This window comes from Rhinolophus sinicus, chromosome 14 (assembly GCF_057876585.1).
Source record: "Rhinolophus sinicus isolate RSI-liver-muscle chromosome 14, RSI-T2T, whole genome shotgun sequence".
NCBI lineage: Eukaryota > Metazoa > Chordata > Mammalia > Chiroptera > Rhinolophidae > Rhinolophus > Rhinolophus sinicus.
Window position 1 is genome coordinate 63,559,596 of NC_142514.1, and position 20,638 is coordinate 63,580,233.

A 20,638-nucleotide genomic window follows, 5' to 3' on the forward strand; every position below is an offset into this window, starting at 1 on the left:
TGCTACAAAAAATATTTTATGAACATCGTAATTGCTTTCTTACTCTACTGAAACTATGTTACCCCCATGGAAACATGTCCAAAACCTGGGTTTGTAAACTCTAGTCCCGAGAGATGCCCCTGCCAACCTGGTAGGGACGTCCTGTTCCCCACCCAGGCCTTCCACAGGCGCTGGGAGGTTCCACACACACCACCGCTGCCCACCTGTGAGGCTCTAACCAGCACTTCCCACACTTACTAAACTCCCTGACCCTGTGACACCCGCTTACATCAACTATCAGTGAGGGGTCCTCCTCCAGCCCCTCGTGCCCAAATTTCTACTTTCATAAAATCAAGTTAAAGATCAGTGGCATGCCTGGGGATGGGTATTAGGAGTCATAAAAGGCAACATGCAGTTTGCATGTGAAAATGGACATTCCCTCATGTTTTGCCCTCAGATAACATAGGTAATGATGAGAGGAAGAGCGAAGCCTCAGGGTAAGTACCGGGGGTGCCAAAAAATGTATACAGATTTTTAAGAAAGGAAAACTGTATTAAAATTGCAATACTCAATCTATACCCATAACAAAAGATGAATACAAGTCACGTCTTACTTCTGCAATTACAGGAGGTGCTCAAAGTGGTTACCATCAGCGTCCAGACACTTCTGATTACCGTGAACTACTGCTTGAGCAACGTTGACTAAAGTGTCCACTTGTATACATTTTTTTGGCACCCCTGGTATATGGATGTGAATGCACCTCAGGACTCTATGGAAATAGCGCAAGGATCCCACCAGAGGTCACCCTTGCCTTGTCTCACGTTTGGTCTCTCCATTTCCCCAAATCCAGTGCTAGCAACCCACCAGACAGCTCCAGATACCGAGGGGGCGGATAACCTCCATTTCTCAAGCTAGTTTCCAAACTTCAGCTTTTTAAGGCTTTCAAGTCACACCGTTTTATTTTAAATCCATATTTTCCTGTGTGACAGAATCTGGTTTCTTAGGAGGCAGGTCTGGGAGCATATAAAATTATCAGTGTTTCTCCTCACTGGTCACCGGAGGGAGCCAGAGCTCCTTTCTTCTGAGTACAGGCCAGGAAACCCCCTCAGTGTTCTAAGAAGCCCTGAGGCAAGAAACCAGCTTCCGCCAACATATTTGACTAACTCATTCGGGCATAATTATTCCAAACCATACTTCATATGAGACAAAGGTGAGCGTTTTTCACATAAAATAACTGCAACTTAATACTTGGACTTGGAAAATATGTCTGATCCATGCATTTCTGTGGGAAAGAGTATGTCTGCTGAGGAACAGTAACCACTTTTAACAAAACTAAACCTGTATGTATCCTGATCAGAGGTTTAAGTCAGTTACTGGAACTTTGAAACCAAAACTTCAAAATCATGAGGACACGTACAACTGAAAACCAACAGGCCCCAAAGTGAATCAAGTGAATCACCATTTTGTTCTAATAATCTGATAGAGGGCCAGTTAAACAAAACTTATCAATTAAATAAATACTGACCAGCCATCATTATCATCCTGAACCCTCAGGGAGAACAGGTTCTGCGTAGCCCAATTTAAACGGTGGACGGTCAAGAGATGTTTTCTGAATCATGACTAATTAAACGACCCAGTGTGCGGTGCGTACAGGCTGCTCTCTGGGCGCTGAAGGCCTGTGATCTCTCTCTCTCTCCATTGTCAAAGGCTCAGATCAAAGCATACCTTCTCCAAGAACTGTTGCTAGAATTGATTTCTCACTCTACCCCAGTCAAAATTAACCTTTGCTTTCTTTCCTCTCATGCCTGTTGTACTGCTACCGTTTATGCCAATCCGTGACACATTCGAGATTTTATAAGCATGTCCATCTCCATCACGAAGGTGTTTTCTCTCTTTTCCAAGCGTACCTAGCAATTACGATGTTCCAACTCTTGTACGCAGTGCTTTGCTTTATGTACTAACTCATGTAATATATAACATCCTGGCAAGTAAGTATATCATTGCCCTCATTTTGCAGAGAAACATACTGAGACATAGAGAGCTTACGTAATGTGCCCGAGATCACAGACATAGGAAACAGAACAAAGACCCAAACCCAGGAAGCCTGACTGCAAAGACTGTGCCCCTAACCATCGGGCCATACTGCCTCTCCTAAGAGCTGTATAATCAAAACTTGCTGAATTGAATCAACATACAACATTTTGGGAAATGCTTTACAGAATCTAATGCTCAAGACGTGGTTCTCTGGAGCCCTTGCCTCCTATCACCATCCAAAAAAACCATTTCAACACCCCAAATCCAAAAATAAAATGCTGGAAATCATCCATAATCCACAAAGGGCAAGCATATAACATACTTACCAGATCCAGATATGTTTAACTCTTTACATTCTTCAATGTGAGCATCACTGTCAAAATAGATTTTGATTTTGCCACTGTGAGCTTTATTGTCAAAGACAATCTGGAAACACAAATGTATGGAGAGATATGACCTGTTAGATCAACTCTGTTTAAAAGATCAATGGCATTCAAACAGCGGGCTGATCCAAATACCATACTGAGAAAAATGTCCTCATTACATGATTCCTTCACAACTTTCCATTATTAATGAAAACACATGGTCCAACGGGCGAATATATGAAGTTCTACTAAATTCACATGTGGGTTCAGACAAAACCTAAAGCAAAACAGCCAACTAGTCCCAGGAACAAAAATGAGATTCACCAATCTTTGACAAGAGAATACAATGACCTCATTTATTACCCTGAATGGAATTTAAAAGCATTTGCTTCAGCTTAGTCCTTTGGATATGAAATTCTAGGTTTTCACTAGCCTGGAGATTATTTTTCTGTTTGCCTTAAGTGCTACATATAATGCTTTCACAAGTGACCAAAAAATGCTGCAAGGCTGCAGGCTGAATTTGATTTCCAAGTACCCTCAATCTTCTACATTATGTTTCAGTCACTTAAAATTTATAAGTGAAATATGCTGAGTGTTTTAAGGCTTTAGAGAAGTATTTTAGGGGTTTTCCTGGGGGGGTGGGAATGAGACCTTCAGTGCTAGGGTTAGTGGAGGTTTAGTCATAGCTCATAGGTATAGAAATGAGGCCTATAGGATTAATTCTTGAACCTCTGGTTGGGACACAGTGATATTCTCGGATTACACAAAATGTGGCTTGTGTTCAGAGATGCTCCTGTGAATTTCATCAGCGACCTACACTTTCAGCTCTCAAGTAATTTGCCAGTGAAGTTTTTGGGTTTCGTAACGGGTTTCGTTTTGCGAAGGTCACTCCAGGGCAGTTAGTTAGTCATCTTCTTCTCTGCCAGAGACATTTGTTCTTACCACAAGCCACAATTTATAATTACTCTTATTTCTTTGTTTACTTGTTTTTCTATCTCTTCCACTAGGCTGTAAGCTTCCACTGTACCTCTAGAGCACGGCAATGTCTGATGCCAGTGGGGACTCAGTATTTATTGATTGCTGTTGAATAAAACACTCTTCTGAATTGCTAAGTCAGGCACATACAACTTTCAATTCAACATTCAGTTTTGCTCCTCTATAAACGTGAAGGGGGGAAGGGGGGAGGGAGGAGAAAATGGGGGAGGGAGGGAGGAAGGAGAAAGAGGAAAGAGGAAAAAGAAAGAAAAGAAGGGAGGGAAGGAGAGAGAGAGAGAGAGAAAGGAAAAGAGAGAAAGAGGAAGGGAAGGAGGGAGGGAGGGAGGGAGGGAGGGAGGGAGGGAGGGAAGAGCAAGCATGAAACCATGAAAGTGAAAAGGCATGTACTCTCCCACAAAAGTGAACAGTTTCTTCTAATGCATACGGCTCCTCCCAAAATAAAAGAAGCAGAAACTGATCCTTTGCAGACTGGCCTTCAGATCAAGGGGCGATTTCTGCTTGGAGGTTTGAGGGTACGTATTTGCTACATTTGCAAAGACCCTCCTTTGAAAGTGAGAAAAAACATTATAAACACTTAAAACACCTCTCATAAACTTTTTAAAAAAACTGTTTTAGAAGAGGAAGAGGTCAAAGCCAATTTTGAAAACCTCTTTCAACCCAGAAATTGAGTTTTGAAAAATTGAAAAGGGCTTGCTTCCTTCAGAAGTAATGGTCGCTGGATTAACAACGCTACGACGTGTCATTAAACTGTTTGAAAAACAACGGCATCTAATACATCTCCAGGTTGGTGTATTTTACCCTCTACACCTACAAAAGGGAGCAGAGAAAAATAACACAACGTGGCTTAGTAAAATATACACTTGCCGTATTCTGAAAGATGTAACAGTCTGGTAACTCTCGGGAAAGAATCGTCTGGAGGTCAATGCCTTTGAGGTGAAAGGAGATTTCAACTTGTAAGAGCCTGAATCAAAACACATTACAAGGTATAAATGGTCACAGTCTTATGACTGTCTGCTCCCCTTTCCTCATCCTTGTCTCCTGGGCAATGAGGAGAAAAATGCATTTACCTATAAAACTCCAGTCTGAAGAATGATGTGCTCTTCCAGTCGCGAGGGCTGGCGAGGGCCTGGAGGTCTAAGTGAGTACAATCTAGGACAATGACACACAAGAACTGTTTCAGGCAAGAATCACACACTAAGATGAGTGGGTGAAAGTGGATGAGAAGTGGGATTCTTCCAAAGTATCTCCCCACAAAATATTTCAGAATTACAACAGGAAGACCAGTAACTTGACCGTGGAGAACCTGGCAGATAGCACGCTGCCCAAAGGATCCAAGTTAACATCACCAGTCACGAGATAAACAGACATCTTGGACCTCCTGGAATAATGTACTGCTTGTGTGGTATTCCCGCCGAAATGTCTCAAATCTAGTCATAGAGAAACACAAAAACTCCAAAGTGAGGGCATTCTATTCTGTAAAAATGTCAAGGTCATAAAATTAGGAAAAGAAAGAAAGACCAACCAAGGAACTTTATTTTGCTCCGGATTAAAGGAGACTAAAGAGGCATGACAACTAAATGCAATACTGGGGGTGCCAAAAAATAAAAATTTATACACATTTTAAGAGATGTTATCTTGAAATGTGTATACATTTTTTTAGCACCCTCTATATGTGATCCTGGACCAAGGAGGCTGAGGTGGGAGGGGGTATTTCTTTTGCTATAAAGAAGATTAGGACAATTGATAAAATGTGAATAGGGTTTGTAGATTATAGTATTGTACCAATGTTCATTCATGCTTTTGAGCACTGTACAGTGGTCATGTGGGAGAATTTCTTGGGAAACGCACACTGAAGTATTAAGAGGTAAAAAGACACCATGTAGGCCTCATACTCTCACACATTTCAGGAGAAATACTTAAACATAGAAAGAACGACAAAGTAAATGTGGTAAAACACTAACATTTGGGAAACCTTATACAAGGAAGTCTTTGTGCTATTTTGCAACTTTTTCTGTTTAGTCTGACACTTTTCCAAAATAAAAAATAAAGAGAAAGAGAAGGAACTTGGTTGTACTCAAATAAAAACAAATTATGAGCTGTAAACTGTGAAAGAGTGATTCCAAGAGCCTCACATAACAATGTGTGTCAGGACTGTGTAGCCCAGTACATTAGCAGGAAACCCAGGCAGGCTGGAGCTGGTGAACACTTTCCAAAGTCACAGAGCCCTGATGACAGAACTGCTGTGAAGTCAGCCTGGGTGACTCGAGCTCAGGCTGTGGTTGTCTCTGAAATGGAAGAGCCAGGGCCTGGTACTCAGGAAGTGCTCCAGAATCTTGGTAGACTCAATGGCTAATTCATTAAAAGTCCTCTCCCCCAATAGCAACTAGAGGATAAGATCTTTGAGAGCAGGAGCATACTACGAAAGGTCTGACAATTAAGTTCGCAAACTCATCCTAGAAAAAGTGCTACATACCTCATTGCTGAATATCACTGTGGTCACCTTCGAAGTGCTCCCCTTGGGAAGCTATGCACTGATGCCTAGCCCACTTTTCAAGGCAATTTTGGAACTCTTTATGGAATGGCCATCAATACGACGAGCTGTCGTCGTATTACCCTTCGTGCCCTGAATGTCATCAAAATGACTTCCTTTCGGATATAAATGATAAATGTCTAACTATTACATTGTTTTGTTCACCTGAAACTAATTAAAAAAATGTTAATTAAAAAAAATAAGAATGCATGGGTTGAGTCCCAGTAGGTCATAGTCATCGAACTTATAACTAATATTCTAAACAGTTGAAGATACTCAATAATCATCTGGACCAGTTTCCTAAGGATCTTTCATAAAATACTAGTGTTGCCAATCTCTGAATCAAAAGGATTCTATGGCCAAATAAATATGGAAATGTGTTTTACTATATTTTTTTCTGGAAGATTCACAATATATTTTAATAGTATAAAGGCTCTGAGAAGTCCTGCAATTAAGAAACAAATTTAACTTAACCCAGTGCTTTGAAAATTTATTTCATCATGGAACTCTTTTTTGCAATGACATTATTTTATTTTATTTTTTTGGTGTAGAATTAAAGTATAAACTAATTTTAAAAAATGACTTCCTTTCAATATTTCCTTTATCTTCGGGTAAAGAAAGAAGTCATTGGGGGCCAGATCAGGCAAGTAGGGAGCGTGTTCCAATACAGTTATTTGTTTACTGGCTAAAAACTCCCTCACAGACAGTGTCATGTGAGCCGGTGCATTGTCGTGATGCAAGAGCCATGAATTGTTGGGGAAAAGTTCAGGTCGTCTAATTTTTTCATGCAGCCTTTTCAGCACTTCCAACTAGTAAATTTGGAGAACTGTTTGTCCAGTTGATACAAGTTCATAATTAATAATCCCTCTGATATCAAAAAAAGGGGTTAGCAATATGGTTGCAACAAGTTCGCGAACTTAATTGTCAGAACTTCGTATGTTGTGTGTGGTTAACCCATTGCCCAGCATATGGCTGACATTCAGACTATGCCCCGCTTTATAGAACATATTTAAAGTTTGTGAGAATTAGTTTTCCTGGGCCAAAAATGAGGACATGGAACTGAATGGACAACCCAACAGGCACAATATTTAAGAAAGATAGGTGTCAGAGTGGGTGCTTCCCTATATTTGGCAAATAGACTATTAGTGTGAAGAAACAACTCAATGTTGGTTTTCCTGATTGGACCTTGATTGATATGGTGAGTGAGGGCAGTTAACAAAAGAAACTTGTTTTCTTCAGGAAAAGACCAATGTTGATAAAAATAGCAAAAATATACCAGGCACTTACTCTGAGCCAGGCACTGCATTATTCTGTTTAATTCCCAAAACAAACTTGTAAGATAGGCACTATTGCTATGATTTTACAGATGGACAAACTAAGGCACGGAGAGGCCAAGAGACTTCCTCAAAGTCACACAGCTAGCTGATGGCAAACCAGAATTTAAACCCACATATGCTCAGTTCCAGAGTCTAAATACACGCACAAGGCTGCCCTCTGAGTACCTATTTCAGAGGAACATCAAAAGACCCAGGTTTCCTACTCAGCTCACTCATTTATTCAATAAATATTTGTTGAAAGCTTTTATGGGCCAACCACTGTGCTAGGCACGGATGGTAAAGCAATGAACAAGACAGGTAAGTTCTGTGTGGAGCTCACACTATAATAGGGGAGATAAACCAAGAGTGAAAACTATACACAAGGTGATTTCGCAGTATGAAAATTACTGCAAAGAGCAAGTGAAATGATGGAGAATAACCAGGTAGGGTAGCACTACCTTGGCAGAAGTGGTTTGGGAAGGCCTCTGAGGTGCTGGGTATGATTGAAAGAAAACCTGAAGGAGGAAAGAGAAACAATGGTGCGTAGATCCAGAGGGAGTGCTCCAGGTAGAACAAAAGCAAGAAGGAAGTCTCCCAGGCAAAAAAAAGAGCTTGGCTTGTTCAACAAACAAAGATGGTAGAACAGGCAAATGGGGACAGGTATGAGGGGCTTGGAGGGGCAGGTGGATGGCCAGCCCCTCTAGGGACTTGTGCATTTTATTCCAGATGGAATGGGACGACACTCATGTTTTTTAAACCAGGAAGTGACCTGGTCTACATAAAACATCTTTCTGATTGCTGTCGGGAGAGCAGCGGGTAGAAGAGTCAAGACTTGAAACAGGGAGAGTAGTTTAAACAAGAGGTGATAGTGGCTTGGACTGTAGCTGTGGCGATGGAAATGAAAAAATCAACAAATTCATGTTTGGGGCTTGAGCAACTGGAATATTATAGCATGATAGGAAAATATTGGTATTGTTTTCTGAGATGGGGAAGACTAAAAATGTAACAGGTTGGGCCAGAAGGAGGGAGTAGGGGAAGTTTGAAATATTCTGTTTTGGTCACATGTTTGAAATCCCTATTAGAGCCACAGTGGGTTTTCAAGAGGACAACCGAATAATGGTATCTGGAGCTCAGGACAGATTCAGCTCAAAAATGTAAATTTGGGTGCAAAGAGAAAAGGCAATATTTTCTCAGAAGTTAGAAGGGGCGGGTCCTGGTGCTGGGCGGAGATTTTTGACTGTGGCCTCATCTCTGAATTCTTCTGTAACACTAGGGTGAAAGGAAATGGAAGGAAACTGTGCAGGAAGCTTTGAAGATGTGACAAGATGAGCATGCTTTGCTCTGGCGTGTTTCTCCAGGAAGCATCAGCTGCCAGGGCACAGGTATGGAAGAGCCTAATGATGGATGAGAGGGTCCAGGTGAGAAGGAAAGGAGATGTAAGCACCTTAACAGCCTTTTGTAAGGGAGTGATACTCGTGGACAGAGGTATCTAAGCTGGGTTCAGGAGGCTCTGAAGGCAGGTGGTGACAGACACCAGGAAACGTGGTGAGGTCAATAAAAGAGAGGTCTGTGCGAAGTCACAGATCTTCAGCTGGAATGAGCTGAACCAGTGCTTCCAAAGTGTAATTAATATGCATAGGAATCATTTAGGGATCTTGTTATGGTGCAAATTTGGATTCAGGAGCTCTAGGGAGGGGCCTGAGATTCTGCATGTCTCACAAGTTCCCAGGAGATGTCCAAGTTGCTGGGCTTGGGGTAGTAAAGACCAACTATCACGGAATCATTACATGACCTTGGCTTAGTCACCAGCTTGACTTAGCACCAATTTCCTCACCTGTAAAATGAAGGCCAAACTGATCACATATAAGGTCCTTCTATCTCTAACATTCTTATTCTAATGTCAAGTGTAAAAAAAAAAATTAAAATTAAACTCATCTGAGTAAATGACTATATTACAAAAGAAGTGACATGTTCACAATATATATGCCAGATACTGTCCTGGGTCTCTTTCTCCTATATTTCATTCATTCTAAGATGTTTATTTTTTTCACTTTCAAATGTCTCCTAAACAGATGAGTCTTCAAATAAATTGATGTCATCTTAGATTCAGATAAATATGACCGCATTTGTTAGTTAATTTTACACTATATGTAAAATTTCCTTTATAAAACCTGTTGGGTTGGTCAAATTTTGTAACTGTAGTTACAGAGTTACACTTTATCTAAACACACATTCAGAACTCTCTGAAGTCTGGCTGACCTTATGCTAAAGTCATTGCCAATGAGGCCACTAAGTGGCAACAAAAACTAAGAACTGAGATTTAAAAAAAAAAAATTAAATAAAATAATAGCAAAATCCCTAAGTAAAACATCAAATCTCAAACAGAACAAACTGGTATTAGAATAGCAGCCTTATCACTCAAATGAATCTCATCTACAGACTACTCCAGCAAATGAAATAATCCTCTTAGAGGTAAAGGGAGGGTAGATTACAAATGTTCTTAAAAAAAAAAAAAAAACCTGGGAAAATGATGAAATTCTAAGAAAGGAGAACATAAGGAATTCAAAATCTGTGTTACAGAAAATAAAAACTATGTAAGAATGATTGTTGTCTAAATGTTAACTTTTTTTTAAAAGACAGTACTTATACCAGTCCCCCAAGTAAGGCTGAACTGAAAAGCCACAGGTCTAGAGGCAGGTGTGGAGGGATACGCCCAAGGCATGAATTAAGGGAAACCCTTAACCTGAACCACACAATGAGTCATGCAACTCAATATAATATAAACCCGCCAGGAAAGCAGGCAGATCCATTTAGCCCACTGAAAGATGATTCTCTTAATAACAGAGACAATGCAAATTCATGAATAGGTAATCTAGAACAGCTTCTGCTAATTCACCTACTTAAACTATAAGGCCACATCAATGACGTCAAACTCAATTCCTATTTATAGCATCCGCAGGCTTCCTCCAATGTGTCTAAGAAAGCCTAAAATCCAGTATCAAGAATGTAAGACTATTCTTTACACCTTTTGAATAGATACATCTACACATTTTCTTCGACAAATTATATTTCATAAATCAGGGAATAAAATTAAACTGCTCTTGAAGTCAAATTAATAATCAACTTCATTTGGTTAAAAATATTCCATATTCTGATAGAAAGGAAACGAACAAGGGCACCACTGTCCAATGGTCAGGGAAAACAAATCCTGCTTTCTGGCACTACCTGTCCTACCTCGCCACTGATACTGACTTTGGCCACATTTCTTTGGTCAATTTACCAAGAAAAATCAACAGAGGAAAACAACATGAATCACTGGAAAATAGTTGTATGATGCATCCAATTGAGTCACATTTTTAAGAGGACAAGTGTCCAGTGGCTTACTTGAAGCAGAGGGTCACTGCACAAGTTTTCAGTTCCCCCCATCAGGTACTCCTATCACAGAGACAGGAACACACAGGGAGAAGCAGAGCTGACAGACTCAGGAAAAAGATTCAGAGTGAAAGGATTCGCCCCTTACTGCTGATTACCACATATGAAGTCGGATAATTAAAGTTTTCGAACTCATCCTAGAAAAAGTGCTGCACACATTGCTGAATATCACTACAGCCACCTTCCAAGTACTCCCCTTGGGAAGCTATGCACTGAGGCCAGCACATAGTCCACCCTTCAAAGCAATTTTGGAACTCTTTCTGGAATGACCATCAGAGCTGTCGTATGACCCTTGATGTCCTGAATGTCATCAAAATGTCTTCCTTTCAGTATTTCCTTTTTCTTCAGGTAAAGAAAGAAGTCATTGGGGGCCCAATCAGGTGAGTAGGGAGGATGTTCCAATACAGTTATTTGTTTACTGGTTAAAAACTCCCTCACAGACAGTGCCGTGTGAGCTGGTGCATTGTCGTGATGCAAGAGCCATGAATTGTTGGTGGAAAGTTCAGGTCATCTAACTTTTTCACGCAGCCTTTTCAGCACTTCCAAATAGTAAACTTGGTTAACTGTTTGTCCAGTTGGTACAAATTCATAATGAATAAGCCTTCTGATATCAAAAAAGGTTAACAACATTGGTGCAACAAGTTCGCGAACTTAACTGTCAGACCTCTTAGATCTCAGGATAGCAAAAACCTGCAGGGCTATCAGACAAGCCTCTTGTCAAAGCCATTGGCCACAGAACCAGCCACTGACAACTGGGTGGTCTCAGATAGCAACCTGGGATCCCTGATAGTGTTGTCTTATGAGCTGCTGCTTTCACAGTCAAGAGCACAGGACACATTGACTCATGAAGAGAGTCTAATGAGGCAGCTTGTGGAAACAGAATCAGAACCTCTGTCTTCTGGAGGTGTTCTATTATCTTACCAAGACACCTTCAAATCAGAGTATACGAAATATGGTCAAATGAATAGTGTAACGATCTCATTTTAGCAAAATCACTGCAAATTTAAACTGTTAGGACCCTTACTCCTGAACTGTGATCTACTTGAGGAGCCATGGCTGATTAATCTTTCCATCCCCAGTACAGTCATGCACTGCTTACAACAGGGTTACATTCTGAGAAATGCATCGTTAGGTGATTTCCTCGTTGTGCAAACATCGTGGAGTGCACTTACGGAGACCTGGATGGTATAGCTTTCTACACACCTACGCTGTAGCCTATATACACACATGGTATATATAGCCTATTGCTCTGTAGGGTAGGACAAATAATTTTCCCTCTACCCTCCTGGATTCTTGGCTGAGAGATCCCTGTAATAAAAGACAGATTAACTGGAGAAAACCTAACAAAAGTTTAATGACATGTATACTTCCTAAATACAGAGACCCAAGAAAACTGAATATCTCACCAAAATATCTCACCACCATCTTTAGCTGAAGACAAAAGATGTTGTGGGTGGGGAGAGTCAGTTATGGGAGGTTACCAGGAAAAGCACAGTAAACAAAGGTAAGGGTGTTAAGCAGATTTAAATCTCAGTCTTCTACATGGATGAGTCTCTAGACACAGGGTCATCCCCCTCTTCCTGGTACAGCTAGGGAGACACCTGTACAAATGGAGATGTCCCATATAAATCTAAATGTCTTTTATAAAGGGTGACTTTTGCTTGGTTTTCAGAGCTTCTACCATGTCTGCTGTTTTTCAATCAACCAGCAAAATAATCCTTATGCCAAATAGACAAATTTTGCGGTAACAAATTCTGCTCCCCTACAGCTCCTAGGCTACAAACCTGTACAGCATGTTACTGTACTAAATACTGTAGGCAACTGTAGCACAAGGTAAGTATTTGTGTGCTGAGTGCACTATGACATCACTAGGCAACAGGAATTTTTCAGCTCCATTGTAAGCTTATGGACCACACTGGTACATACAAGCTTTTAGGTACATAAAACAGGGGGTGCCTTGGGAATGGTAGGGTAGGTGTATATCAGAGGTCTGTTGAATGAATGACAAAACCCCCAGAGCCTTAAGTCAAACACTTTGCATTTCTGCAAGGCATGCTTTTAAATTCTCATCAGAATGGGACAAAACAATTCTGCTTGATTAGATGTGAAGTGATATCCTAAAAGAGAAAATGAGTTGTTAACCTCAATTTGCTTTTGAAGAACATTAATTTATTTTGCAAATAATAAAAGCAAGAGTACAAAGCATTTTCACAAACGTTATTTCATTTAATAAATACAGACTCACTTTTTTCAAAAAGCCTAATCGCCGCCTCATGGAGGAGAGAAAAACCTAAACAAACAGGAAACACCTGGGCATTTACCCCAAAACCAACAATACTGAGTTTCACCAAAGAGATCCACCAACGCCTGGTCCTATCACCGTAGACCCATAGACCCGCAGTTTCCTGAGCCAAAGCCCTTTGCAGGCAATTGTTAAAGTGACAGCCTCGAATAGGTTAGCAGTCACCAAAGCAAAGTTGTTCCATTTGGGTTGCCATCACACGTGGGCACTTTTGCTCTTACCACAGATGATAAAGGAATACAATAAAACGATCACTGCATTACCTGTTTCAATGTCGCTGTCAATATTCAGTGTCTCATTAGCAGGAAACATGGTCCCTTTCTTGTAATACTGCTTACAGATTTTTAAGCCAATTTTATTCTCTTCATTTTCTCCATAACCTACGGTCCCCAGGGATATGTTCTTTAGACGATGATACTATTAAAAATAGTTAAATAAAAACACTTAGGAGCTTCCAAGAGTTTCATCAGTAGTTGTAGTATATGGAATATATTTTAGCTATTTTTTACTGTTTATATCATATCCCTCAATGTAAAATACCACAAGCTAATTTTCTCAGGTTGGGCATAAACACACCGCCTCACAGAATTCGAAACTAAAGTGAACATGTTGACAGACGCTCCCACTTCACTCGGAGCCAAAGCTCAGGTCCTGACTAGGTACTTCTCTGACCTCGTAGCAGACTACTGACTTTGGTTCCACCCCCACCTCCCAAAGCCACACTGGCCTCCAGGCAGCTCCTGCAGCTCCTCAGGCACACTCCTGCCTGGGGCTTTTGCTGTCCCCTATGCTTAGAGGCACAGGTTTTTTATCTGCTAGGTTCACTGCTTCAGGTCTTGACTCAAAATATCACCACCTCAATGACTCAAATATCACCTTACCATGCAATGAAAACTGCAAACATACATCACCAGCTCACAGGCACCACCAGGCACTCCCAATCCCCACCTCCCCTGCTTTATTCCACAGCAGTTATCACTTTCTGACATACCACTGAAGATCCAAGCCTTCCACACCCCACAGCTTACAAGAACATGATTTTACCATTTACCCATCTGCACTAACAGCTCCCTTCTTCATTAATATGACTTTATTATTCCAGGAAACTTTTGCCCAGGAACATAAAAGTTGCAAATAACTGTATTGTTTATTTCAGGAGCATCCGAAAAAATCATTTAAACAATCAATTTGAAGATTTAGTCTAATAACCTCCAGACTCTTTGAAACCAGCCCCCAATACTCACCTGGCTGTGTCCACCAATCCTTAAGTATTCATTCTATCATGATCTTTACCCAGTTCTAACCTAGCACCCCGCCACCCCCTAAATCGGACTTCAAAATCTGTGTCTGGACTGTCCTCTTCATCCAAGGCACAACTGAGAACAGTCAAGGTAGCAGCTCCCTTAACTGCTATAAGCAATAAACTCAGTGTTGATTATCCACATGTTGTTTGGTGGTATTTTCAGGGAGCTAGCATTCAGTACCGCACATTTCATTTCTTTTCATTTGTCTGGCTCTCCCCTAGAGAATTAAATTCTATAAAGACAGGGTTTTTGTCTGTTTTATTCACGCTGTATCCCCAATGTCTAGAACAGTACCTGGCATACACTAGATACCCAAATATTTACTGAATGAATGAATGAATGGGTGAAAAAAAAAGAATAACAATTTCTCTCCACTAAATGCTTTCTTCGATCCTACCAATCTGGTTTCTCAATACCTGCCTACATAAAACGATATCATATTCTACTCCATATTCTTAAGATTCAGCTAGACTTATTAATGCTAAGACATCAAAATTGAGACTCTAGAATCTTAGATTTGGTACCACATCCATCAAATCTTCCATGATTATAAATCTACTCTTGGCTATTTGATCTGGGGTGAAGTAATCTCCCAAAAGTAGGGGGTGTGAAGGGATAAATAGAAAATGTAAAGCTAAAAAAAAAAAAAATTTAAATAGGCAAAACCTGTTGGTGTGGATATGTAGCCACAGAAACAGCAATAAACATTTTTGGCAGACTATGCAAATTTTAATTAGAATATTTTAAGATATGTATAACTTTTTTTGCTAAGACAATAAGATCAAGTATCAATATATTCTTAAAGCATAGGTCCTTTATAACAAAAACTTGCCTGATTAATTACATAAAAGATGCTCTCATAGGCGTCCTCTTGAGTATACACACTGCAACTGTAGTTATCTTCATCTACGCCAGAATATCCTTTTAAAAACAAGTACTTAAAAGCAACAGTGTTTTCTTCTTTGAAAGCAACCACCAGCTGGTTACTTAAACCAAAACGAACAAGCTAGAAAAGAAAACCAAATAGACATATAAGAATTTTTACCCTTTGTCGGGAAAGGCAAATACTTTCTTATTATCATCAGCCCTCACTTAGAAACATCAGCAAGAGAAATCTCACTGCTTTGTTTTTTACAAATCACAATATTGTCAAAATACAAGTCCTCAAAAAGAATAAACTCATCAAGCTATATCAGCACTTTGAAATAGCATAAAATGAGAAGAAATTACCACTCTGGATGACTAAAGGCCCTGCTGGGCTTTAATGAAGGAGAAGAGGCAGGAATCTAAATTAGTTAAGTCTGAATCCATTTTTTTAAATACTTGGACTTCAAATGAATTGTTTCAAAGATTGTTATAAAGCAATAATTCATGTATCATTAACATTCAGTAGTTATATAAGTATTTTTTAAAATCACAACTATGTTTTGCATGTGGCCTTTGAGAATATTCTTGAAGAGTAGCCTACATATACTTACTTCCAGCTAAGACGAGATAGTTGTCACAGGAGTTCAATTCCTCCAGTTCTGCAAGAACTCTGCTATAACGTTTACACCTAAGAGTTTCCCTAAGATCTCCAGCATCAAAGCACCAGAACAAACAGTGGGGCTCGCTTTATCTCTGTGATGTCAAACCCACTCATTGTCACCTTCTCGTGATAAAACTACTTTTTCTCTCTTAGACTGTATCCTAGCACCAAGGCCTGTCTTCATCAGAACTGAAAGTATTCTTTCTGCCCCAAAGTTTTCTTCTTGGTATCCAATAAGTGGGGGAAATGAATAGGCACTGATGGTTGACTTAAAAAAACGCAGGGAATTACACCTATAGCTACACACACAAACTACCTCTCTTTTCTCATACACTCTCCCACACATACTTTCACTCACGCTCACAAGCATACTTACATGCTCACTCACACATTCATACACTTTCTCACATACTCTCTCACACACATGCAAACACAGTCTCTCCTCTCTCTCTCTCTCTCTCTCTCTCTCTCTCTCTCTCTCTCTCTCTCTCTCACACACACACACACACACACACACACACACACACACGCAGCGGTGGAAGAGAAGTCAAACCTCCATAAACCCCATCCCACACACTTTTCCTCATCTCCCCACTTTATCTTCTCATATGCTTTAACAAGACAATCAGAGACTAAAAAATTTGCCCCAAATCCTCCCTTTGCTAAGACATCAGGACAATTTGGGACTCTGTTTCATCATGTGGGAAATTAGCAATTTTGACTAGATGACCTTGACATTTCTGTTATTTGCTGTCATTCCATGGTTCAATATGATACACACTGCAGGGCACTAAATAAGACATCAACTACTGAACCTTTCAGATGAAACAAACGTTAATATGTTTATGCAAACTTACATACTTTAAAAAACATTTTTCAGCCTTTAAATTTTTTCTGACTTTTTTAAAGGCTGAATAATGAAAAACAATAGCTACCATTATAGTCCAGGTGCTATGCTAACTACCTTACATTCATTCTCTCATTTATTAACATAACAACCCTATGAAAATATTACTACTGTGTAGCCCGATTTTCCCTATGTAGAAACTGAGATGTAGCCTCATTAAATTGCCCTAAGTCACCAAACTAGAATGAAAGCCAAATCTTATTCCAAAGTCACTTTTACCATGCTACACAATTTCCCTCTGGAGAAAAAACTGTCTTCTGGGCTCTTCCTGTAGAAAAGAATTTAGGTGCTATTTTTCCAGAATTGCAACTATTGTTTGATTATGTACGTAGTCATTAGAATCTGAGCTTTGCCAGGTCACATTCCTCAAATACCAACTCAAAGGATTGAGCAATTGCTAAAACCCAGCTATTCTAAAAAAATATATCAGATAAGAAGTCCCACATCATCCAACCTGTGCTGCAAATTAAGCAACAGAAAGCTAAAGGTTCTTCCAAGTATGTGATGTCTGTCAGAGGTGCCTGCAGGGGATGCCAGAAAAGATCCTGTTGCTTTTGAAAAGCTAAAAAAGGAAACCAGGGAACAAAAACACACAAGATTGTTTCAAGGTTTTGTTTAAAATACTGACACACAAACGAAAACTGGTACACACACGGGAATTAAGTTCTTTAAGCAGAGTTCTCTGAGTGCCTATTCTTTGCCAAACCAGGATGCAAGGTGGGCAAGGTCAATACTGCCTGATGTTGAAGAACAACTCTTTTATCTGCTGAGTGCCAGGCACTGTGCTTAAAATTTGTAATTTTTGTTTTTCATTTAATTCCCCAACATCCTATGAGGGAGATATGACACTGGGCTTCACAAGAACAGGATTTTTTTTTTTTCCTTTTTGCCCCACATTCAGGAACTGCAATGGTACCCATCACAATGTCAGAGTCAAATACTAAACCCGTTGATGAATGTAATCCCATTTTATAGTCGTACATGTGCAAACTAAACTCAAGTAACTCAACCAGGTTGAAACGGCTAGAAAGTATCAGTGTAAGGATCCAAACAGGTCTGTGTGACTCACCTGTGCATTCTTTTCACCACTTGGCCTCACTACCTCCAAACCGAAGTGCTGCCAACTTAACTCTAGAAGCAGAGATAGGAAATCCATTCCCCCCATGCTCAAGTTAAGCTAAAGAACAAAAAATTTCTGAATGGCAAATGGGTAATTTGATCAAGAAAGTGGCATACAATTTGCTGATATTTTAAGCCACCGTCTTATTTAAATTCAAAGTTCATCAACTCCACTTGGGAAATGAGGTAACTGGAGGTAAAAGCTCTGCTTGGAACCACCCCCATCTGGCATCAGGAACAAGACATTTCTTCCATTACATTGTTCATAGAACAAGCCAAATTCCACACGTATAGCCTAGCATCAGGTGAAGGTTGAGGTTTTCAAAGTATCTCCCAGTAGAGGTGAGAAACCCTGAAGAGGAGACTCTGAAGTCTCCTTCCTGCTATGGCAGAACCAAATACTTCCTACAGAGCAAGAGTAAGGAGATGATGGGATCGGTCAAATAATTTTATTTGTAAAAAGGAATTGAAAGAAAAAAAAATGTATGTTAGCCCCACTAACTAGATCTTAACATTTGCTGAGACTATAAGACAGAAAAATAATTACAGAATTAAGTGAAGCCTGGCAAAGATTGTGAATTTAAGACCTGATTATGAAATCAATCAATGTAGGAGAAAATATTCTGTACCAGGTAAAAACAAGATACCGCTTTAATAATGTACAAAGAATATGGGAGGGAAAGAGTAGAACTAGCAAAAGAATGTAGACACCTCTCTCAAGATTATAAATTCCTACAGAATGCAGAGTAGGAATGTCTAAAACACCGTTTCCTTCTCATCAACCCTGATAAAATGCCACCCATCCCATTAGACTTGAGGATGGGGTGCTAAAAGAGACAGAAAAAAAAAAAAAAAAAAGGAGGAGGGAAAAGTGGGATTTAAAAGAAGGAAAGGTATTTGAGAAATCTGTTCCAATTAGATATCACCCAAGTAGCAAATCTTATTAGAATGATCCTACAAGGGAACAAAAGTTTAACCCCTCCAATTTTGTTAGGGGAGACAGGGTGCCCATACAAAAAGTAAATTATCAATTCCCAGAAATATTCTATTAAAAGTGAACTTAGCGATAAGGACATAGGAGTACTAGTATGCTAAGGAAAACCAACGTGCTGAGTGGTCAGGAAAAGTTGGTGGGAGAGACGGATTTCAAATAGCACCTGCAAGAGGGGGAAGGAAAAAGAATCACTCTGGACTTGGAGGAACAAACAGAGCAGGAACTATTGGGTGAGTCCATCTGGCTGGGTTTGAGAGAGGAAATAGTAGATGAAAAGCCATTGAGAAGGCAAATTGAAGGAGACTGGAAATCTGTGAATGTCAGGCTATAAAGTTGAGAGTTTCTTCTGTGGGAAGTAAGGCTCTACAGAAGTTTCTGAGCAGGAGAGTAACACAATGAAGCCACTCTAAGAAAAATTAATCTGACATTAATATTGAATGGACTGGCACGTATGAAGATAAGCAAGGGAGGCATAAGATGAAGACTAGAAGCAGCGTAGTTAACTTATCTGGATTCCTAGACCTCAAACTCTGAGGACGTGTATCTAGAATAGAGACAATGTGAGAAGAAGAGTGCAGACTTCAGGGCCACACTGCTGGGGCTCAAATTCTAGCTCTGCCACTTATGAACTGAATGGCAGAAGCAAATTATTTAACTTTGTTGGGCCCGGTTTCCACCTCCATGAAAGGGGGTAATAACTGAACCTACTTCACATTTGCAGTGAGGATTAAATGAGTTAACATACACAGAGCGCGTACGGTGCCTGGCACACTGTAAACTCTGTGCAACATGTTAGCTGTCCGCAGCAGTAACGTATCCACAGCTGTATGAGCAACAGAATGCACAGCATATGAGGTGCTTCATACATATTTTTGATTGTGAGTATGGCAAAAACATAAACAGATGCGGTTTTGAAGGAAGAATCCATAGTATTTAGTAGATATCAAGACAAAGAAGGTGGGGGCCGGCCTGGTGGCTCAGGTGGTTGGAGTGCCGTGCTACTAACACCGAGGTCGCTGGTTCCATTCCCACATGGGCCAGTGAGCTGCACCCTCTACAGCTAAGACTGTGAACAACGGCTCTCCCTCAAGCTGGGCTACCGTGTGCTGCCAGGGTGGGCGAGAGTCGCCTGAGCTGCTGTGAGCGGCCAACTGATGACCGGAGACCGACTGCCTCAGCCGAGGGGAGTGCAAGCCTCATAATACCAGCATGGGAAACAACGGCTTGAACTGGAGTTGGACGGGGGGAAGGGGGGAAAAAAGACAAAGAAGGTAAGTCAAAGATGGTGATGATGTTTCATGCTTTGGTAAGTTAGAATTTTAGTAATAGTAATAGATCAAAAAATTGAAATGTAAGCTAATTTGGAAAGAAAAGAAAGTAGGAAACAAAGTTAACCAAATGACAAAAGGGAACATTATCTGTCCTCCCTCCAAGTAAGTACTAATCATGTGTCCACTTTATAGGTTGCCAAAATTAAAACTTCAAAACCAAGAATTAAAATGAAAAAATTTAAAAAGTAAAAAGCTAAGAATATACATTTAACAGTGGCCATTTACCTCAACCTTGTTGTTGCTGTTTGTGTTTTTTTTGAAGTAACTTTAGTACTCGAAAACTTGATAAGCTGGTACAGTACAGCATGTGATACAATGAAAAGGCCTCTTCATCGAACGCAGAAGAAAGATGTGCCTTCAGTTATGGCAGAAACCTCCTCTCCTTTCTAAAACTATATGGATGTATTTTTAGAAAGGTATTTATTTTTGTGTTCAAGAAATAACATCTTTACAGACATTTTTACATTGATAACAGAAATGCTTATTTGCCAGTGGAGCCAA

General features: G+C 40.1%; 1 protein-coding gene across 8 annotated transcripts in view; it reads right to left on the reverse strand.

Annotated features, from left to right (window-relative positions):
- MCOLN2 (mucolipin TRP cation channel 2) overlaps positions 1-20,638 on the reverse strand; it is a 50,226-nt gene that overhangs the window by 17,900 nt on the left and 11,688 nt on the right. For all 8 annotated transcript variants that reach the window (XM_088791257.1, XM_074335064.2, XM_074335063.2 and 5 more), the window contains 5 exons: positions 15,091-15,264; positions 13,218-13,371; positions 4,442-4,523; positions 4,239-4,335; positions 2,340-2,439 (listed from right to left, as the gene is read on the reverse strand). In XM_088791257.1, coding sequence (XP_088647383.1) covers positions 2,340-2,439; positions 4,239-4,335; positions 4,442-4,523; positions 13,218-13,371; positions 15,091-15,264 — 607 coding nt within the window. The remainder of the gene's footprint in view (positions 1-2,339; positions 2,440-4,238; positions 4,336-4,441; positions 4,524-13,217; positions 13,372-15,090; positions 15,265-20,638) is intronic.